General features: G+C 40.0%; 1 protein-coding gene across 1 annotated transcript in view; it reads left to right on the top strand.

Annotated features, from left to right (window-relative positions):
* Positions 1 to 15,581: 15,581 nt before the first annotated feature.
* The window catches only part of KNDC1 (kinase non-catalytic C-lobe domain containing 1), a 67,976-nt gene continuing 60,093 nt past the window's right edge, over positions 15,582 to 23,464 (top strand). The window contains exons 1-2 of the mRNA XM_049810502.1: positions 15,582 to 15,759; positions 20,538 to 20,736. Of these exons, the coding sequence (XP_049666459.1) occupies positions 15,661 to 15,759; positions 20,538 to 20,736 (298 nt within the window). The 5' untranslated portion in view covers positions 15,582 to 15,660. The remainder of the gene's footprint in view (positions 15,760 to 20,537; positions 20,737 to 23,464) is intronic.

Genomic DNA, 23,464 nt, shown 5'->3' with positions numbered 1-23,464 from the left:
TAGCAAGAGTTACTTTTGGAACATTATTCAAAATTAAATGTAATGTTTATTTGGCTTTTGTACCTCTCAAGAGTGCTGTAGGAATGATGAGTAGGCATTCTTAATCCCCTTCTACAAACTGGAACAAAGAGGGATAGTTGTTGGCATAATCATAAGTTAGAAGAGTGTCCTCTCTGTCAAACTCTCTCCAGTTTGCCTAGGTCTATTCCTACTCTGGGCTTTGGGAAGATAGGTTTGAGTCCATGAAATAAATTTTAGAAATTAATCTAGGCTTGTTCTTTTAAAAAATAATGGCATTGATATTCCACTAATAGTACAGACTTTGGCATGGAACAGCTGACAACCACTCTGAGCTTATGCAGTTACAATAGATCATGCCTGCTTGTTACAGCCTTCTAGATTTTCTCCAGTTATGCTGATGTTATGTTAGAGCATTATTCTGCCATATTGTTTTTTACTTTCAGTATTTTAGGATCCCAGTAAGAAAATAATCTGGCTGACATGACAGAATTTATTTTCTAAGTTTGCTTACTCATGGTCTGGACCACTTTGTTGACAACCATAAGAATGGAGTATCCTTCTCTTTAACTTGCCTGCAGCCCTTTCCCTTGCACAAAGCAAATTATAATTAAATTATACTTAGAGGAATGGATTCGTATGTGGAATTCTCTAGTGCCTAATAGATAACAGAAACCATATGAGTCCATTGATCTGAGAGAGAATATTCTGGGAAGTATATGTTATGAATATGCAATATGATGACTCAGTGATTTACTGTGAATGGAGGCAGATCACGTGCCACAAATGCTCGTGATCACAGCCATGTTATTTAATAGCTTTCATGCTGCTCTTAAAAGACTGAGGCAAAGAGCAAATTTCATCTCCAGCTCTTCGCAGAGATTTTGATGCAACAAAATTGAGTAGAATGCATTCCCTCTGACACATCATTCCTGCACTCAAAAAGTAAATTATTACTTTTGAAAATAGCTTTTTTAGAAAACCATATTTTGAAAAAGAACTGTTCTGGTCAGCTTTTCTGTACAGGCAAGCCCATCTGATGAGAATATTGCCATATAGTAACATTCAGACTTCAACAGGAAGCAAATTCCTTCTTGCTGATCAAGCAACGTTTTGCAAGCAAAAACTTGCATACACCTTTTTATGGCAGGTGATGTTGAAGGGAAACCTTTTAAAAAAAAAAAAAAATTTTTACCATTAATTCTTACATTTTCTGAGCAAACCTGAATGAAGATTTGATCATGACACTCTAAAGAACAAGAGAAAAATACTAGACTACATATGTATTAAGGGTCGTGTGACAATTTGTCACTAGGTAAATTATAGTTTTGTAAAGAATGAAATACATTTTTCATAACCTGGAAGATGCTTGGAGGTTTTTAGAGGAAAATTTATCACCATATCAAATAGCAGCCAATACAGAAGAGGACAGCCTATCAAATGAAGCAAGACAGAACTCCATTATTTCAGACATTTAAAATCTCTGCTCTATCTAACATGGTGAAGAATATGATTGGACTTTTCTGACTGACCTTTTTCTCACTGAAGTTGTAATACTTTTTTAAGTATAAAAGGAATATTTGATGAAATTCATTGAAAGCAGCCAACCTATTATTTAATATTCCACATGACCAGATAATATTACTGATGGATAATATGCAGTTTGTTGGAATATAGCAGGGAAACTCATGCATATTTTTCTACTTATATATACAATTCACTGAGTAAATTAGTTTTCTTTATTTTTCTTTTAGATAGAAGAACAAATAGAAATTAAGACATAATATGAGGTATAGGGTTTTTTCTGTAGAGTTATGTTTCTGTTTTCTAGATTTTGAAAATTGGTCACTGATGTAATTATGTAAAACTGATATACAAATATGTTGGGAGACGACTGTGAAAGAAGAGGGCATAGTGATGGGTTGAGAATAGCATCTTCCAAATAGAAATATGATAAATAATGTCTCCAAAACATAACCATGGAATACCTTAGAGGTTTCTGAAATCAACTTGCAAATAAAGAAAAACTCAATTGTCTTATTATTTTTCTAAGAAGAAAGAATTTACAGCATACTCCCCTTAGATGCTGTAGAGAATTTTGGATACAGCAAGTCTTAGGAAAACCTTTGTGTTTCAAATCAATACAAAATTAGTTTCCTTGTCTCTGTTTTGGGGCTGCAAGATCATGTTAATGCCAATTTTCATTGAATATTTATTTGAAAGGTGCTTATGCTATTATTCTCTGCAACTTATGCTATTGTCCTCTGCTCATGAGCTCTCTTGTTATTTTTATTAAAATATAAACCAAAAAAAAGTTACTTTAATACAACCGCATAATTCTAACTTGTCTTTGCCACTCTACTCTGTACAAATTCCCCTGGATCATAAATTTACAACCTCATTTGTCCATTTGGTTTTCAAGACGTAAGAGCATCTCTAAGCCACTTTTTATGGCACATTTTTCCCTTATTGTCAGTAGCAGATTTTATGGCTATTGTGTCACAAGCTATGCTGCAGTGACACACAGCTTTATAAGGGCATCCAGTCCCTACCAACTTGCAAAGCCTGATGAAAATTTTCATACTGACTTGGTAAATGAGTCACAACCTTTGTGAATTGCCTGAGGACACAAAGCAATTCAAAGGAAGAGTCATTTAGAGAACTCATCTTTCCAGACTCCTGTGCTCTGTTCACTAGTTAACAAGGGTCTTTTTGTAATCACAGTAAAAAGCTGATTTTTAAAAGTGGGGAAGGATCATTCTGTACATACTGTGTTCTTATAGTCTTACTTAAGAATATACTATTGGCCAGTAGCAGAGACAGGATAACTAGCTGAACTAACTGGATCTCTGGTTTGACCCAGTACATCATTTTTTATATTTAGGCAAGAAAGTTTATATTCCTCCTCAGGTAGCTAGAGGTAAAATATTAATTGGTTCATATGCATTCATCAGCTATATGGAAGATCTGTTCTTCACCCAGTTCTGAAGAGGGCTGGCAAGACCTTGTTGAGCTGTATGAACAACCACCTCAGTCATCCCTAACAAATGACTTTGTGAAAAGTAGGGTAGGAGAGTATGGGAGGGTAGGGGAGGAGGTCAGTGATACTTTTTGAAACTTCCAAGAGAGCTCTCTCAGTTTCAGTCCTGCATCTCTTCTGTCATACCCTGGAGTTACACAAGTGTAATTTAGATTAGACTGGAAACGTGGAAACAATTCAGCCAGTGATGCATAAGGAACAGAAACCAATTCCCTCCCTTCTGATCTTCTTCTGTCAAGCTAGAGAGAGTAAAGAGCAAATCATCTCTACTTCCGTTATTAAAATACAGTTCGTAATATTGATAGGGAAGTAATTCATGGAAGAAGGCGGCACTGTTAAGACATAGGTACTTTGCAGGGTGGCACAATGTCTTATGTAAGCCTAATGGAAATGCAACATGACAAAGTTTTTGTTGAAAACCAGGAAAGTTTTAATGCAGACTTTTTTTCAGCTGTTCTTTTCGCACAGTGCCTGTTGCAACTGTATGCTATAGTAACACAAAATTGCTGTCACTAATAGTATAGACCTATTTTGTACGCAGAAGTAGACACAGCAGGATGGATCATTATTAAATTGTAGAAAACATTAAAATAAACTCTGGGAACTGAGGTGACTAATCTGGATAGAGTCTTTCAACCATGAGGCAAGGTTAAAGAAAATTTAACATTAGAGAGTGAAAATTTAACATTAGAGAGTGCAGTACCTAGACTAGACATGGGAGAAGAAAGTGAATTCTGTCCTTTAGTTGATAAAAAAACCCAATGAAACAGCCAGTCGCTGAGCCTGTTGTCAAAATGCTGTCTCAACCATTAAAGCTGCTTTCCCCTCTGTTTCTTCACGCTGGCTGAGGCCCAAACAAAAAACTTGTGATATGCCAGTCCAGTTTCACTTTGGCTTTCTGATTCTTACAGAAAAGAAAAGTAGGTGAGAGAACATCCCACTTTCATATTATCTGACTGCAAATCTTCAGGATAATGAGGTATCCATTTGCCCTTACCCTGATGTAATGTAACTCGTATGGAAGAGACAAGACATCTGGGTTTCTTTCTCTGAGCTCCCAACAACATCTATTCCCAGCCAGCCAGGTTTCATGCACGGCTTGACCTCGCACAGCCTCGCAGGCTGCCTATGGCAACAGCAAGTTGTTCTGCGCCGTGTCGTGACAACACACTGGTTGCCCCGTAGCAACTGACCGCTCGCATTCAAAGCGGTCATAGCCACTAGTCACGATGGTTTCTTACCAGACTTGGTAAGTCCCATGTGTAGGCAAAGAAATTATACCGGTGTCATCACCTGAGTAAACAAATGTGGAATTCCACTGAACTGAGAAACAGGCTCTGTATTTTTTTGTGGAATAAAGGATGATGGATGATCAAAGCAGAGGCATCTAAGAGGCAGGTATATGTCAAAGCAGACGCCTCTAATACAAGAGAATAGCACACTATGCTCAAGTTCATGGTAGTTCATTATTTGTGAAGGACCCACACTATTATTCTCAGGGTTAGAACATGCTTTCTCAACCCAAACTTATAGGGAATTTTTCTCCTTTGATGCCACTGCCCATTTTTATTCTATGATTACCCAAAAAACATGAGTAGGCCCTGGGCAGAAGGAGGGTAGGGAGCAAAGAGAGGGACTGAAGACTGGTCAGATTAGGAAATGTGTGGAGCAAGTTTGTTGAGTGAACATTTGTTTCACACTGGTCTTGCTGATGTTGACCAGGAACAGCAACACAGCCCCTCTCCCAGGGCAGTCAGTGCCTGTTCCCCCAGCTGCAGCCAGAGGGTTGACTCCTGAGGAGCTTTGCTAGCAGGATGGCACCAAGGGCAGCTATTACAAATTCTGTCAGGTTAGAAATATTGCTTTCTCAGATAATGAGAAAAAAACCGGTGAGGTATCTTCACAGATATTTCCTACCTATATCCTCACCTTCTCCCCTCCTTCAACTACAGAAGCAAGGTTCATTTTTCCTTAATGCACTGTATAGTGAGTTTTGAAATCTGCAGGTGGAAGGCACAGTGCTGCTATTATTACTTACTGTTATAAAAGACAACACAGGGATTGCCATCAGTGAATCCGTCTCTCAGAGTTAGGTTTGAAATTTGCAGTCCTCAGCTCTCTGGGTAGGTTTAAGGAATAACTTCTGTTATTTGTAATATATGAAGCAATAAATGGCTACTGAGAATGATTAATAGCCAAAGTGAGGCTCAGACATTTCATCGATCTCAAAAGCCATTTATTGCAAGTATATGAAAGCAATAGAGATTATTGCTATTATACAACAAACCATAAAATCAGAAAGGGGAAAAATGCATCTTTTTCTTCTTGCAGATGCTGAGAAAATGTTCTGCACTTTCCCTCTGTGCTGGATTTTCCATCGGAAACGCACACTGGAGGCACAAGTGGGATCAATAACATCACAGACACAGCTTTAAATACTGATTAAATGATCAAGGACAGATACTGTTTGAGGATCAGCTGAAAAATTGTTCACAGAAGCAGCTGGTGCAGAACAGAAGTGACCAGACTGGACAATGAGGGTTTTATGTGCAGATACGTTTGAATTTTTCTGGTTGGAATTCTGTGCTTATTATATAACCTCTCATGATTAATTGAGCCTCAGTGCCAGGTTGGCAGCTTCAGCTGAGGTGTGCCTGGCACAGCCGGGGGGGAACTGGCACACCAGACTGCTGCTAGGCTTTGCTTTGTTCTGCCCCAAGCCTGGGACAGAATAAGCCATATGAATACTTGATGGGCTGGATGTTCCTGTGTTGGTTCTGTAGCACCTGAAGGCTCTTTTTTCATACCAAACCAAATGTCCAGTAGTTTGGCTTCACGCTGGCCAGAGCAGTCCCAAGGAGGTTCTGGCTTCAGGAGAACATTCCTGGAGGCCAAGTCCTCTGGTTGTGCCCAGATAGCCTTTTGCACAAAGTAGGAATAAAAGCCATTCCAGTGGACCCATGTCACCCTGACAACTACTTACATCTGGGAAACCCAGAAGGCGTCAGGTGCATTAAGACGGCTGGAGGTTGTTACCTTGAATATGTAAGTGAATCTAGCCTTGTGTTTTCAGGTCCCAAGCGGAAGAGGCCTTATGTGGGGGTATTCAGAGAGAAGTCACAATAGGAAGAGTTTCCCCCTTATTCCATGCAGTAGTAAGGAAAGGCCAGGATTAGGGGAGTCTAACTAGGGAAGTTTGCGTGCAGGTCCTTTTTGTTTGTTTGTTTTAACCATTTTAACCATTCAACCGTCCTGGCTATCTTCCTACAAATAATCGTGGTTTATTTCAAGAAGCTGAATTGAAATAATTTACCTATCCTTGTGAGGAAGATTAAAATCGTGATGTATTGCCTCTGAGATACAAGTAGCTGACTCTTTCCTGCCTCTTGAAAGGGGGTGTTTGTGGAGACACCAATGCAAAGACCAAAACTTTTGTGAAATCAGCAGAATCCTATGCAATACTGGATGGAGGCATTGGCACTACCTTGTACTCTTTCTGCTTCTCCCTGTGTGTTGTGAGAGTATCTTCATGGGATATTCATGTACCTAACTGCCTACTACACACAATCTTTCCTCTTTTTTTTTCTTAATATAAATCAACTGTCTTTACTAAGAATGAAAATTTAATAACATGTTATAGATCCAGATGAATCAATAGTTCTAACAGGTTGGAAGAGAGTTTGGCCCAGTTGATTCATTTGGATTATCAAATTCTGGAGACATATACTGCAGTTCATGGATTTTATGACGCCCAAGATGGCTTTGGCTTCACCCAGGAGGTAACCGACGATGCCTAATTAATGACAAATGTTTCAAACACATACTCGCTGTAGCTACTATAGACTTTGAGCTGAACTCAGCAATTTGTCTTTCTTCCTGGCTCATTAAACACTGTTTTGAGCTCCACTAACATACAGCTAATGATCATGTCTTTAGGAGTCTTTGCAAATCAGTCACCTCTGCCTCTGAATTAGTTCTAAAAAAGACAGGAAAGTCTAAAAATTTACAGTCGTGTAAACCAGACTGCAGCTCAATTCTTCAGGCCCTGTATCATGAGAAGGCTGAGGGGCTATTTTTTCCCTTCTGCTGATGAGGTCTCTTGGTAAAAGGAGATCTTTTGGTAAGACTTTCTCTCCTGCTAATCTGCATGAGCAATGTACAAGATTCAGTCTCAACTATGTTTTCTGGTTGTATTTATAAGTTTTATGGCTAGATTCTGGGTATTGACTGCTTCTCCTCAGAGGAGCATTTCCCAGTATAAAGGAGTCCCCAGTGCCACAATACATAGATATTACTAATGCATCCATCAGCAAATTATCTAGGCAGCAATTACAAAATTGAGACTTGGGTAGTGCAAATAATTGATTTTTTTAGTGCAGCAGCTGAATTGAGAAGTTAGAAAGGAGTCTTAATTTAGGGTGACTGGCAATAGAAGTGTTGGGGTTTTTTCTCAGAATGCAAAAAGGGCACTCATCTGTATGTGGCACCAGGGTTCAAACTCAAAGCCTGCCTGCATAAAGGACTACTTCTTCTATCTGCCAGGAGTGCACCCTACTCACAGCATTTTCAAGCTATCATAGCAGAGGTCAACCTCAGCAAGTGCCCTTTTCCTCTATGGTTGTAACTATCGTGAAAAATAAAAATCTTCCTGGAACTATTTTGGAAATTAAATCTGCATTTTTAATAGCTTCAGTACGGCTCCTGCTGTGTTTTTCAACAAACATTTTGTGATACTCTGTATGAGATTTGCCTCAGTTTGTACGTAAAAAACCTCTGCTCTTCACCTCTTGTGAGGTCAAGTGACTTTATTGGATGATCTGTACCTTTGAAAGTTCTTTCAACTATCTTTGTTACTGATTGAAGGGCTTGGCAGAAAGATTGAGTTCAGCATTGTGATCTGAAATTGATTGTGATCAGACTCATTCTAATCAGCTCTGGCACAAAGTAACATAACATAGGGCCCTCTGCCAAGAACAGTCTGATCTCAGCTCCTGAGAGCTTCACAGTGGAGTACTGCAGCCCTTGGGCTTCCATGGAGAGCAGTTGTTTTCCTAGGGTAAGAATGGAAAACAGGTTGCTGGATTAGCAATGTTTTTATTTTGGAGGGCCTCTAAGGAATATGGAGAACAGCACCTGGTACGCTCCCAGGAGATTTGGGTTGTTTTGTCTTGCACAGGTGGAATTTCTGAATGCCTTTCCAATTCAATGTCAGGAAGAAAGAACTGCAGTGACTCAAGCATGAAACACAGTAGCTAAATCCTCACTGGAGACAAATAGTCACAGTAAATCAAAAAGATTAAATTGTAAATATTGTATATTACCACTGTTGCTAGTAGCTCGTGTCATCTATGTTCTAGTTTGTCTTTATGTTTTATTGAGAAAGATTCCCAGGATAACAATGGTCATGTCTCTGGGGAAAGGAATAGAACAACAAAGACACTTGTGGATTTCGTATGAGCTGTTGGGGACACCAGGTGATTGTTTTGGAGACATTAGGTCTTCAGGATGGACTTTTCCTGCTGCTTCATTAACTTCAAGAAGGATTTAAACAATGCAGTTTGATTCACTGCCCCACGGATAGGAGAATACTTTGTCTTGTCAGTGTTTTCCTTTCCATTATGAGCAGCTCATAATAATCTCATAAATCTCTACAGAGGAAAGCTTAAGGAAATAGCCAAATGTCAGAAGTATAAGCAATCTCAGGCTTAGAATTCTGCCTGCACATAGTTAATTTTTATGTTTCTTTAATATGAATTTAAGATTTAGTTAATTATTACAAGGTGTTTCTCTGAAGGATGGCTAGTACTACCCTGCAGCTTATTTTCCAGTGTGAAACTGCCATAGGCATCGTATTAGACTTTATTATGCACATTATCTTTTAAAATGATCTTCTGTGCAACTTTTTGTAGTGTTTTCAAATGAACACCACTAAAATGAATTAAAAGAGCAAGGGGACCAATAGGTACTATAAAGACAATATTTGTGTTATGAAGACAATGTTATATAATGTCAAAACTAAAGCAGTTCAGAGTCAATTGCAGGATGCTTTGCAATTATAGTGTAAATTTGGCTCTCCAGGTTTATGGCTTAAATTTCCAGTTGATATGAGCCTCCTGAGTAATCTTGGAAGTGATTTATTTCCATGATGCCTCACTTTACTGTGTGAAACAAGCAAAGTGGTCTCCACCTTGCAATACAAGCCTACTGTGGGAATACCTGGGATGTACTAAGACACCGAGAGTGATAACAGTGGAAAGAATCCCATTATCGATCTCTCTGTGTGTGTATATATATATATATATATATGAATACACACACATATATTTCTGGATAGATACTGCCTATGACAAACCTAATAAACTAATTGAATTAATGAAACAATGACTCAGAAATTCCCAAATACCAGATTTAGCATTGGATTGATTTTGGACTCCTATCTCCTCTAGTCCTAATTTTCCAGTGGTGAAAAGAAAGCCATGTGTTTGCATATTGGATCCTTACTAGGTTATTTTCCCATTTGTGTACAAATAGAAACAATTTCAGTCTTTGATCTTGCATCCCAATGAGTTCTCTTCAAAGGAAATTATGCCATGACAGTTTTGCTATTGACTTCAATTGGGGCCAAATTATATCTTTACTCCTGCTGCCTTTCCCTGCATTTCAGCTGGTACATGAAGGTAATATCCAACTGCAACAGCATAGGATATTTAAAGAATGACAAAGAAAGTAGAGATGCCTAAATGCAAAGCACATTACCCTAAAGTAGCTCCTGATGCCAGCTTTCTATGCCTGGAGTGCCACCTATAAGAGTTCACGTAGAAAGAATACAGGAATTGGAGGTGCAGCTGCAGTTCAGATGAAAACATATTAGATGACTGAGGATGTCATGAGGAGAACAGTGAAGGAACCTTTGATAATCTTTCATATGAGGACAAATGAAACTACTATTCAAAGAAGATGCAATGAAATCAAAGTCTTTAGACAGTGGACATGTGAGAAGATTATGAAGATGAAAAAATGTACAAGCCTCCATAAAGAAATACACCGGGGGGGGGGGGGGGGGGGGGCAGGGGGAGATATAAGAGGACTCTATTGAAAAGATCAGATCTCCTAAGCACCTGATTAAAAGATAAAAGACAATGCTGGGGCAAAAGTGAATAAGTATAAGTAGAGGCTGGAAATCAGAAGATTCCTAACATGCAGAAACAGGTGAGTTTGATATTTCTCTGAAAAGGATGATGTGACAGGTGCCTATAATGACTAAAGACTGTGTTTGATGATTCTGAAGTCTACATTTCTACCATTCAAACCAATGAAAAGGGAATACCTATATAGGGTTTTCCCATACAGTAAGCAGTCTGTGCATATAATTTTCTGATCCTCTTCAGAAATGCAAAGCTAACACATCCCTATTGCCTTTGTAAGATTCCAAAGTACTTGGAATACAAACTAACCTGTCACTTCAGGCAAGCAGATTTATGCTCATATACAATTCGTAGCAGCAATGGGGCTGGTTTAAAAAATGCAGTCTTTACCTTTGAATTCTTTCAGGTTTTTCAGTAGTAGCAACACATAATTTGCTTTTTACTACAATGCTTTCTCACTGCTGCCACAGAGGCAGAAGCAGTTGGCAACTGGCAGAAAGCTTTTCTCTGTCTTGAAATATATATAACTGCTAAAGGAAGAACAGTAGTTTCATAGACTGTAAAATTATTAAAGCCCATGCCATTAAAGCAATCTCTGATTAACAAAAACCAAACAATTGAAAAGGATATAAGTCATACACACACAAAACCCAATTCTTTATACTGCAATCCTTCAGTTCCCTGTTTCACCCAAACTAAATTAAAATGAGAACCTTCAGGCAAAGTACCATTAAAAAAAAAACTCTTAAAAGGAGAATGTACAATCTAATTATAGTGTAACAAATGTGTACCTTTCATCTACAAGGCTGATACTCCAAAATTTTAATAGTCAATTATGATTATATAATCTATTAAAAAGAATAACCAAAGTGCTATAATGAAAAGGAAAAACCTACAAAAGAACATGAAAGACATCTCCAGTGGCACAAAGTGGCATAACAGTAGTACCCTATACAATTTCCTTTCTCCTGTAGCTTGTATTTAGGTTATGTTGCAGAGACAGGGGTGCTGACAGTCACTCCCTGAATTACCATGAATGTACTCTCTGTGGCTAGCGCCCACTGAATTATTTTTTTACAATATCCCATGAATCCAGATATCTGGAAGTAAAAAGCACAAGGCTCATAACTAAATCAGTGTCATGGTTAAGAGAAGTACTTCCTTTAAGTTTGCAGGTCATTAATATATTATTTTCAAAAATCTCTTGAGAGTCTACCAATTCTTTTCTTTCTTTCTTTCTTTCTTTCTTCCTTTCTTTCCTTCTTTCTTTCTTTTCTTTCTTTTTTCTTCCTCTCATTCATTCATTCAGGTTCCAACCTTCTCTTTCACAATTTTTAATTACATAATGACACAACTAGAAAAAGTACGATGAAGTGCTAAAGCATGATCAAAGTCATGGAAAAATTTCTATTCTGCAAATGAGCAACTAGACCAGGACCTTTCAACTGAAAAGATGAAACTAGGGGAGATATGACAACTCTATAGTATCATAAATGATAGAAAGATGATAAATAGGGAATCTATCTACCACCTTTTCAAACACAAGAAATTAGGGGCCTCGAATGAAACAAAGAATTTACTTTATGCAATGTGTGGGTCAGCTGAGGAATTTTGCAGTAGGATATGGTGGATAGTAAAACTATTCAGACTCAAAAAGTGAATGAACAAATTCATTAAAGAAAAATATTCCAGTGTCTCTTAAACCAGTAGAAACTACCACTGCCTTAGGGAATATCTGAACTGCGACTCTGGAGGCTGTGAGACTGTACTGGAAGAGCATAGTATATAACTACCTTGTTCCTACACTCTTCGCTAGACGTCTGCCATTGACTGCTGTCAGAGACAGAAATCAAGTCAGCTATTTTGCTGCAAACACTGCTTATGTGAAAATTACAAACTGCCCTAACTCTACTGCATTTACTACAAATTAGATACAGCTTAAGGGGAGCATGCTAAACTGTGAGAAGACTGAAATCAGGAGTATTAGATCCAGTCCCTCTGTATTGTCTGTGATCATACACCAAGTGTAAGATACAAAACTCTGTGTTGATGCAATTACTCTTTTGGTCAAGAGGTTTCTCATATATATCTACACTATACCTGGAGTTTACCTCTGCCAAGTAGTTTTTGATCTCTAATCTACAATTAAGAAGTCAAAATCTCTAATAATTGTGATTCCTGGTGTAGTTGTTTCTAAAGAGATCTCAGTTCATGTTCAAGATCTGATCACAGCAAAATGAAACCTCTCTCTGGTACTTCCATAATGAAACCTGTTTCAAATATCCTTTACCAAAACAATTTTAGTCACAGTATATTCCTTTAATGTATGCTAACATTTCTTATTTCTTTTCAGGCTATAGAATATTACTAGTGCAAAATAACGTTTTTATTTCTGCCTTTTGAGAACCCTCACCTTTGAGAACCTGATTGCTCTTCTATATATTTCTGGTTTTAATATGATATTCACTTGCATGTTCAGCCAGCCTCAGACTCAGAAAATAATTTCCACAAGCACTCACATATCCATCAAAACATCTTTCAAAAAATGCCTACTAATACCCTACAATGACCTCTTAAGAACTTTAACTTTCTTAAACAATATTGTGGAAAAGAAAGAACAGAAAATATGACTGCAGACAAACTGACAGCTTCATCTACATGTGGTGGTTTTTTCCTAATGCTGAACTGTGTAGTGTTGCATGTCCTCCAACAACTCCCATGGGCCATGATTAATTGCAGATGTTAATAAGAATGAATATTCTACTGTGAGAATTGCTACATGAATGTATCAAACAAGTTACAATGCCTTTTCTGACAGTTGCCTCAACTGTGAGACCAACAAGGAAAGCAAAGCAACAGAATTACTGATAAGAGCAAAGTACAGCAAAATCTTTCTGGAAAAATCTACCAAACCATATCAGTTCCAGTGACGGCTCGGTCCTGCCTATCAAGGCACTTGTGATAAGGCCAAGTCCGCTACAAGGTTTTTTTACAGAGGAATCCTATGTTTATTTCATTTTGTTTTCCACTTTGTACATATTCCACTTGGCAGAAATAGTTCTTCAGTAGAGCAAGTAAGTTAACCAGAGCAACTGGGAGACTGGTCTCAAGTATCTCAAATCACTTGGATGCAGTCAGTTAGTCACTTACTCTGACAAAATCTACCCAAGCCTAGATTCAGGGTCCAAATAATTCCGGGTATGTATCTGAATCTGAGTCTGCTAACCTTACGCAGAAATGCCCTATCACTCAATTACTAATCGCTTTTAGCAAGGGAATTTCTCTTACTCAACAAAAAATATTAATCCTTGCAAAACTACCATGTTAATTTCTGTGAAGCATCCATAGGTTTGACTTAAACTATCATTTTCAGAAACGCTTGTGAATGCTGAAGTGGTGATTGCAAGGGAGTGCTCATCTAAGATGTATTTATGGACGAGTGTAGATCTTAGACCCAATTTATGCACCAGAGAAATTTTTCTCTTTTCTTTTTCTTTACAATGCACTTATGAGTCCAGCCCACAAGGGTCCAGAATTCAGGGTTCTTCTTGGGTAGATCATGCTGCCTGAGAATAACATTTTGCCAAATATGCTGGTGAAATACATTTTAAGAAACATTTTATAATAATATTATTATTGGAGTAATGTTGGGCTTTATTTTGAGGAGCACCAAGCACTCACTGTTTCCCATGCTTTAACATTTGTTCACAATTAAAAGCCTGAGTTACCAAATTATATGTATATATACATTTTGTTCACATCAATTTAGTTCAAAATGTTAGGAAGAAGACAGCATATATATGAAATACTCCAATCTGCCTGGGTTTGGGTTTTTTCTCAGCAGCATGCCATAACCATGGAATGTATCCAATTAATGTTTAATTGGGAGAAATCCTACAACTGCTGGAGGATGACTTTTATGGGGCAGTTAGTCAAAGTATCTTTGTTTGCTTCACAGTGTTTGTTAATGTATGTTTTAATAGAGTATTAATCTTTTCGAAAGAGTACTGCATACAAAAAAATAATGTAAAACTCTTGCTTTGCTTGATGTACTGTGCACAGATTAATTCATTAACATACTCCATTTTGACATAGAATTATAGGAAGACAGGAAAGCAGAATAATGAAAATGGCACTATTATTTTCCCAGTACCTGTAGTTGTGAAATTTAATTACAGGAGAAAGCGGTCTATTCTCTCCATCCACCGCACTGGTTAAAATGGACATGTAAGATTTTGATGTGGCAGCACGCATGCTTAAAGTTAAATCAGGAGACACCTGCTCAGGCGTTCGTGCAGCACACAGTTACCTGTCCGTCACCGAATGCCAATTCCCCTTCCCAAGCAGAAAGGGGAATGGCCACGGCCCGTTTACACACCACCATTTGCAGTTTACAATGGGGTTTACTTGAAACAAAAGCGTGCCTACGCAGGTGGCACTTTTGAAGGAATCGTTCCTCTTGAACCTTCAATTTCAAAGGGAGTCTTAAGTTATTTTAGGCACCCTAAACCCCGTGGATAGCAAAAATGGGCTAGGGCTAATGAAAAGAACGTTGGCAATACTGGACTGGTTTTGTTTGTGCTTGTTATGAACCGCGTCAGGAGTTCTGGCCACCATCATGCAAATACATGGTCACCTGCCTAATTTTAAACGCTGTGGATTTTCCAGTAAAACCAGCGATTTGCGGACCCGGTGACGACAAAACGAGGCCGAGGCACACGGGCAGGCCGGGCGGGGCCTTTTAAGCTCACCCGAGGTGCCCCTCACGGGAGGGAGCAGCTCTCCGGCCGTACCGACTCCCAGTACCTCGGGCGCCAGGCAGCGCCGCCGCCCCGGCCCCTCGCCCGACACTAGCCCGCTCTCCCTCCCGCCGCCCCCGTTCGCCCGGAGAGCGCAGCCGAGCCGGGGAGCGGCCCCGGCTCCCGCGGGGCCCCGGCGGCCGCAGCTGGCACTGCGGCGGGCGCGCCCCTCAGGGCCCACCGCCGCGCCATCGCCGTCTAGACGGGAGTCCACCGCCAGCGGGGAGAAGGGGGCGCGGGGGACGCGCCGGGACTGGCGGCCGGCCCCCGCTGACTCTCGGGGACGCCCCGGGCCGCGCCGGGGCGAGGGGCGAGGCGGGCGGCGGGGGCGGGCGCCGACGACGCAGGAGGGCGGGAGCCGCCGCAGTGAGGCCGCGCCGCGCGGGCGAGGCGGCGGCGGGCCGCGTTGCCATGGCAGCGCTGCCCCAGCCGAGGGCTTAAGCGGGCGGCGGCGGGCCGCGGGACGGGCCCCGCCGGGAGGGGAAGGGGTTAAAGCGGGACGGACGGACGGACGGGCAGGCGGGCGGGTCCGGCGCCGTGGGGGTCGCCGCCGGGGGCAGCCCGCGGGCGGGTGCGGGGATGCGCTGCGGCCGAGGGCCGTGCTCCGGGCGCGCAGGGAGGCTGCGGGGGTGAAGCCTCTGCTCCCTCGCCGGGCGGAATGGAGGCTGTTGGCTCCGCAGAGGACGTGTTTTATGAGGAGGAGGAGGAGGTGAGCTGCTACGACTTCGAGCCTCTGCCGACGCTGCTGGAGGATGAGGTGAGTGAGGCAGGTGCGGGGACGGAGCCGCCGCCGCCGCCCTTGCGCTCACCTGTGCTGAGGCGGCCTCAGGGGAGGCCCGCGGCCCCCCCCCCCGCCACCCGCGGCGTCTCCTTCCTTCCGCCCGCGCTGTGAGGGCAGCCCGCCGGCTGCGCCGGGCCCCGGGCACGACTGGAGCCCGGGGGCCCACCCGCCCCACCGGGAGCGGCCGGGCCGCGTCGACGTAGCCGTTCGCTTTCCCTGTGTTCGCCGCGGGTTCCCCGCTTTCTCCTGTGCAGTGATCCCAGCTACCAAGTTGGGCTTAGTCCATCCCCGTGCACCTTCTCTACACAACAGCAAAGTCATGGTCCTCGAGCGTGTCCTAACTCCTGTCGTAGCCGTGGGTTAATGCTGCAGTTGGCATGTACGTGTCCTTGTCGCACATGATAACGGGGAATTAATTCCATGGGCAAAGCGCTTCCAGTAGCTGCCAACCAGATTTTTGTACAGCCATTTCTTGCTGCCCTGTGTAAAAAGGCCTTTGTCACTGGGAAATAAAAAAGGAAAAAAAACCCCAAACTTAAATCTGTTTCTTCAGTTGTCATGCCAACTAACCTGTAGCTAAACCCAGTTCTGTTGTCACATTTGTCTCAATTTGTATGTGGGTTTGCACATGCTTTTTATTGCTGTTGCTCATCTTTCTTTGTATCTTTCCACGTGAAGTGTGTTCCTTACCCCCTAGTGAACATTTGGGCAAAATGTTTTGGGGTTTCTTCTAAGTAAAAGTTGGGTGAACCATGTGTGAACCACCTGTTCCCCAAACCAGATCTTGCAAACTTTCTTACTTGCTATCTCAAGAACCCAAGTTGAATCAGGATTTAGAAGTGAGTTTGAAAATGAAAAGTCCCTTCCAGCTTTCGTAAGACATCTAATGGCTCAGCAGTTTGGCTCTTCCTCACATCATCTGTAGTGTTCTGTGTAGTAGGCCCTCTCAGGCTGGCCCATGCAAAATATAGAAGGTGGTAGTGGACTCCTTTTTACATGTTAGTTTAAATATTTAGAGTATTTCTTCAGGATGGGAGAAGGCTGAGGGTCAGCTCTTCTGTGTGAGGAAGACCTGAGCCCATTTTTCTCACCTGCTTAATATATACTTGGACTGTGGATTCCCACTCGTCCCTTCTATTTAGTTATTCCAGGCACATGAATATTTTCTATATTCTTGTTGAGAGAATGAGCATGACCTATCACCTGGTGATTAGAGAAGTTAATAAAAAAGGGCTGCTTTGAAGAGTACTTGGTGAGCTTACCCAGGCAACCCAGTGTTTTTCTTCAAATGAGATGAATTTAATGAATGGTGTTTGCCACGTTTTCCATGATTCTGGAATAGATTGTTTTGAAGCTTGAGTGAATTATCTTGGCAAAAAGACTTAGGTGCCAGAAAGCTGTGAATGCTGATTTACCCAACTCTCGGCTGCTTAGTCATTTAGTGGAGCCTGTGCTTCTCATCATTGTACATAGTATAAGGAATGAGGTTCGTGTCCAAAGTATGTGGTTCACAAAAGCCAATAGTGAAGCAAGAAGCTGCCTGAGCTGAAGAGTAGGAAATACTGAGGGTGAGAATATATTTCAAATGCCTTTCTTTACTAGGGCATTCTTCATCTCACACTTTAATATTTAATTTCAAATTTTTTAAGATGCTGTCTGTGGCAAATTAATTTGTTTTCTCTTCCTGTTCTCTCTTCCTCTGCTTAATTACATATGCCACTGAACTGTTTTATACTTTCTGAGGAAAATATAAGGGAAAATTGAGAACTAAAGTGAATAATTAAAGCATGGTTGTCTGACCAGTTCACTTTTTGTAGTTATTAAACAGTAATTGCTTTTGCAAGTGCCTTTTACTGATAATGAGACGAGAGAAAAGGCATCAGCATCTCTGTTATGTAACACACTCGAGTTTTCCTGTAATTTAAGCAAACCAACTTTCAGTGATCCAAAGTACTGAAGTCGTGGCTCACCAGAAGCTTCAGCTTGCCAGAAACTCTTGTGTTAACAGTCTTAAAAGGATTTTATTTTTTTCCCCCACAGTGAAAACTTTGTTTCCATGTTGCTTTGGGGATGCAAACTAGTCAAATGCATGTCTCAGTGTTTTCAATGCTTCACTCTCTACAAAGGCTTTGCTTTGCCACAATAGCCGCTTTAATAACTAAGATCAAGATAGTGTGGTCATTTGAGAAATACCTGGTTTCTGTGAAGTAAATAACTTCGTGTCCTGGAGCATTGGAAAGAGAAGGGCTTGCTGTGTGGTGGTGTTGGTGGTGGTGTTTTGCTTTGTTGTTTATCTTCACCTAGACATCCATTGCTGTTGGAAGCTGCTGAACATTCATAGGCCTTTTTTTCTTTTTTCCTTTTTCCTTTTTTTTTTTTTTCCCTGTATCACCTAACTTTCCCATCCCTTGGAAGGAAGATAAGTTTGTGCAACATGAGATCACCATCATCTTTTTTTTCTACTCCCCAAATAACCACAAGACAAAGATGGTCTTGTAGGTTTAAAATGTAGATCTCGCAAGTGACGATTAATATCTGCTGTAGAGCTCAACCTCAAAGCTTGACTCTAAAGAAGTTCTAGCAAGTCCTGATAGTGACTGGAATTTGATATTAAGGCTGTCTTAAAGGTTGCAGTTTTTATTTATTTCACATAATCTCTAAATTGAGCCTTTCTTGTCCATATGCACAGATGAAACTCTCATAATTTTTCATCTTGATTAGTGAAACATTCTTTTTTTGCAGTTTTGGCTAATGCTGTCATGTCACCTAGCTGGATGATCCTAGGAGAGTTAAAAATAAAAATAATTACTGGTTCATTGCTTTGGTCATAGAACTTATTTTTTCTCTTTTTCTTTCTTTTTTTTTTTTTTTTTTTAACTACTTTTGGTTGGCCATAGAATAAGCAGTTAGTCTTTCCTTTCCAAGCCTATCCTCATCCTACGTATCAGTTTGGTCAGCTTCAAAGCCTAATGGTTTGTGGTCCAGCTCCTTGTCATATGTTTGTTTTCAGATACAGGAACCTCTGTGCTGCCCTTCATGCTTGGAAGAAGTTCCCCATAAAGATGCGCAAACTTCCTTATGCACCCTCCAAATCTGATGGCAGCATTGCGCATATGGTGCTTAGCACAGCACAGAGAAAATGAGATCTTTTGTATCATGTACCTGAACTGTAAGGGCTTTTGCTGTTCATTATTATGTAAGACTAAACTCAATGAGACCAGGGTCAATTATTAGCGCTAGAAGGCACTGTAGTAATGCCGCCATTAGTAAATCAATCCATCTCTAGGCTGATGAAAACTAGAACATTGAAAATAGAAGTTAAGTTTCCCAAATAATAGTAAGTGCACTTTATTTCCTGTCTGGTTTTTTCTCATATTTTTAAAGTATTATACTTTTGACCAAAAATCAAAATAAATTTTTAGACTAAAGATTGGTCCTTGTTTGAAGGATGAGTGCAACTTATGTCTCTGAAAAATATGTTAACAAACTGTTAACCCTTCTGTAAACGGTAATCCAAATATCATTGATGTTCTCCAGGACTGAAGTATGTGAAGAAAGTTGTAACTCTATTTTCCAAAGGATTAAAAGTTTAAACCACTACAATTTTCTGAGCTTTATGATATCTCACATTCTGCTTTGCTGAGAATGAGATACTGTCTTTTTTCTATTATTTTAAGTAATATGCAGCTACATCTTCAATTCAAGGTATATTTGATATCATTCGAAGTACAGTCTTTAGTCTTAATTACTACATATAAATGAGAAAATAGTATGTGTAATTAATAGTAGTATAGCTTTGATGAAAAGTAACTTCTGTTGATACTTCCATTTTCTGTTAGCTTGTTTTTCCTTACAGATGGAACTGATGTTTTGTTTGTATGTTTTTTGTCATGCCTTTAAGTTCATGAAAATTTTTTACTTCTGTAGCTATAGGTAATGTATTAGTTTTGTATTCTCAAAAATGTACATAAAAAGGCTAGCTGCTTCGAACAAAGCACTGTTTCCGAACGTCTTGACCAGAAAAGCCACATTAGAGCCACTTTTTTTTTTGGAACTGAACTCATCATAGCCTTACTGTGATGACGAGGTCAAAGGAAGTTGACTTGTAGTTTAGGACAGTAACTCATAAACTATGTTGATCACCAGGAGCTCTGGGTGTAATGGGAAGGCCTAGGACAACCAAAGTGTTTGGTTTTAAATTGAAGTATAGGAACACTTTTTCTATGGCTTGTTTGGCTTTTGACTGTTTATTAAATGGTCTACACCACTAAACTTCACAACACCATCATTCTTAAGACAGGCTAATTTAGAGGGTATTTTTTCCTAGATCACAGATGGTAGAGAAAACTGCTGTGAAGAGAATTTTTAAGCAGTTTGTCCAAAGGCACCTGGGAGAGCTTAAGGGAGACATGGATTAAACAAAATCTTTTAACTTAGTCTCTCTGCTTTTACCTCTGAATGGTCTGTTTCCTTAACTTTGATGCAGTGTTTATGTAACTTACATAGCTCCCACAGTAAGTCTTTTTTTGATGTTGATGTACTGTGATACCTTTGTTCAGGTTAACTGCTTCTTAAGAGACTTTGTGTTATGAGCAAAGTCATGCACTTGGTGTTTCTTGGTGTTAATCAGTGTCCTAGAAAGTCTGAGAACTTGCTGGAAATGTTACTGGTAGCCAATTGTGTCAAATGTAATCTACGATACACAAAGTAGTGTCATGAAATCCAGGGTAATTTACGAATTCGTATCTTGGCAGGAGAATGTGTCCCTTGCTGATATTTTGTCACTGCGGGATAGCTGTCTTACTGAGCAAGATATTTGGGCAATTTGCCTGGAGTGTTGCCATTCTCTGAAGAGCATTGCCCATTCTGCAATCTTCCAGACGCTCTGCATCACTCCTGACACTTTGGCTTTTAACACCAATGGCAATGTATGCTTCATGGAACAGCTCAGTGGTAAGTATTTGTGTTTCCAGGCCATTTGTTTTAGAACTATGGAAACTCATAGTGAGAGACTGTAGTAAAGCATTATATTCTAGTCTTAAGACGTGATTAAAATAAAGAGAAAACAAAAAGTTGTTTAGGAATGGGTGAGTATAGATCCATATGAAACCACATGCTCAGTTTTGTGATTTATGAACAAAGGCTTTTATGAGTTTTCTTAGAAGATTCTTCCTAGTTATTTTAAGACTTATCAGGGGAATGTAATTTATCTCCATTTTAAACACAGTAGGTTATGTATTAGTGTATCTGTGCGCACAAGTCTCTACCTATGTAAAGCACGTTCTTGGTCTCTTCTAGTTCTTCTCATTTCATGGATATGTTCTATTTCTAGAGAATTCTGACATTCAATGCATCTTGATGGTTGTGGCCACAGACACTGGGGCAATTTTAGTGCATATTCAAGTGAATAAAGGATTATTATTTTTTTAAAGTCATGATTTTTAGACTCAAGTGTGGTGACTGAGAAATGAATTTTAATATGCTAAAAAACAGTATGTAGTAGCATGTAAGACCTTCAGGTATTGTAGCAGATGAATGGAGGGATGCTTAACTTGAAAAATGACTTCTGATTTCAGCACAGACAAAAAAGCACGTTACTGTTGCTGTTCTGCTTTCACATGACCCATCTCAAGAGTCTTTGTCTTGAGCCTGTTCAGGATATTACAAAAAAAAAAAAAAAGAACCGACACTCTTATTCTATAATCCTTTTAAAATTATGTCAGCTTGTAACTGGAAGAACAGTTCTAGTCCATATACACATTATTCAGGTTTTTGTTATGTTTTCTTTAACCTAACTGATTTTTAAATCTATGTCAGAGATTCTTTTAGTCATTCTTTTAGTCAAAATCTAGATAACAGTATTTAGAAAAAATGGGGTAAGGTAACTTTGCAGCAAATGAATATTTGTTGCCTTCTTTAGAATTAAAGGTAGTATTTCAAATAAGCATGTAACATCATAAAATGTAATTAATAAAGAAGAAAATATATCTTCATAACTGTTGTGGTATTTTTGTGCTTAAATTTCACAACTGTATGTGAGTCACCTTTTAGTTCCATGTTAACAGGGAAATGTGGAATCAATTCTATTTACTGTAAGGAGCTTGTCATAACTTGAAATTAAAAAAAAGAAGAAAAAAAGCTGGCTTTGTATTTGCAAAGGTATATGAAAGACTTGTTGAAGACAGTAAACCTGGTGGATGAAAAGTGCCCCTCAACTAAGATCTTTGCTTGCAGCTGGGAAAGAAAAAAAATCAATTTCTTCTTAAATGTTTTAGTCTAATTGTATAGCTGACAAACCATTGATCCAGGAATTTGCTGTATTCAAGTGCTTAAAATGTGGGATAACAAATTCCCATGCAAAGCAAATGTACAAAGATTTTTGTTCCCTGGAGTCATGTTGGTCTCTGAGGAAGAGACTTTTCATTAGTTCTCTTTAAAGAAAGTTGCGGGTTTTTTAGGAATGCAAAAAGGTATGTATGTACTCTATTTCCCCACACACACACTCCATTGTGTCTTTGACTGTTTCTGTTCCCCTTTCCCTCAGATGTTGTTACTATTTGGCTAAAATATAGTTTATTAGATAGGCACTTGGAGGTTGTCCTTTTTGCTTCCCTATAGTTGTTGCCTGTGGATTTATTCTTCCAGAAGAGAATTATAACCTCTGGATTTCCTTGCCAGTGAGAGAAAATGAACAGCCTGTCGTCTCTGCTTTAGCAGTGTTCTGCTTCCTGCAGGTTCTGTGGTGCTAAAGTGACAAACATTCAATAGGATGTTCTGCCAAGGGCTCTGATATCTTCTTGTCTCTTCAAATCAGACAAATTTCCATTGTAAACATTATATTAAAAGAATACAGTGAGCTTTACCAGTGATAAAAATTATATGCTTGTATAGCCTTTAAAGCATTCTGTTGAAAGAAAGGGAAAAGGTAGTGGGGAAATTAAAAGAAGGACCAGTAGTCTAGGAGTAGGGGAAAGAGGGGGGGACAAAACATCTTCTGTCCATTAGTTTTCTTCCCCTTCTGCCACTACAGATATCAGGAAAAAATGTGGTGGGGGTGTATTGGGTCTGGCTGAGATGGAGTTAATTCTCCCCATAGCAGCCCTCGTAGTGCTGTGCTCTGCATTGGTAGCTAGAAAGGTGTTGATAACACACCAGTGTTTTGGCTACTGCTGAGCTGTGCTTGCACAGCATCAAAGCTGTCTCTCCAACATTTTGCCCCCCCCCCCCCCCCCCCCAACAGCGGGCTGGGGCTGGGCAAGATCTTGGGAGGGGACATAACCAGGAGAGCTCCATGTGACATCAGCTCAGCTATAAAAGCTAAGTAAGGGGAGATGGAAGTGGGGACTTTTGTCTTCTGGAGCAACCACTGCATACTGAAGCCCTGCTTCCCAGGAATTCCACAGAGGGGAATGCAGAATTAGTTGTGTACCCCTCTTTTTCAGTGGGAAAGTAGAATCGGGAACATAGTGAGGAACTGTAAATCAGTTACTGGCAGCTGCGTAGTCAGCCATGCCAGGTAGCTGCAATATATGAATATGTGAAAAAAAGTCCTCTCTGGCTCTCTCTACCATATAACTGAGTTTAGTATCTTCAAAATAAAAGAGCTTTGCATTTCACTTCTGAAGTACAGGCACAAAACTTCTATTGGAGCTAAAGCTATGATGAGTATGCTACACCTGTG

Source organism: Accipiter gentilis, chromosome 9, assembly GCF_929443795.1.
Source record: "Accipiter gentilis chromosome 9, bAccGen1.1, whole genome shotgun sequence".
In the NCBI taxonomy this organism is placed as follows: Eukaryota; Metazoa; Chordata; class Aves; order Accipitriformes; family Accipitridae; genus Astur; species Astur gentilis.
This window is presented reverse-complemented; position numbering and strand designations above follow the sequence as displayed.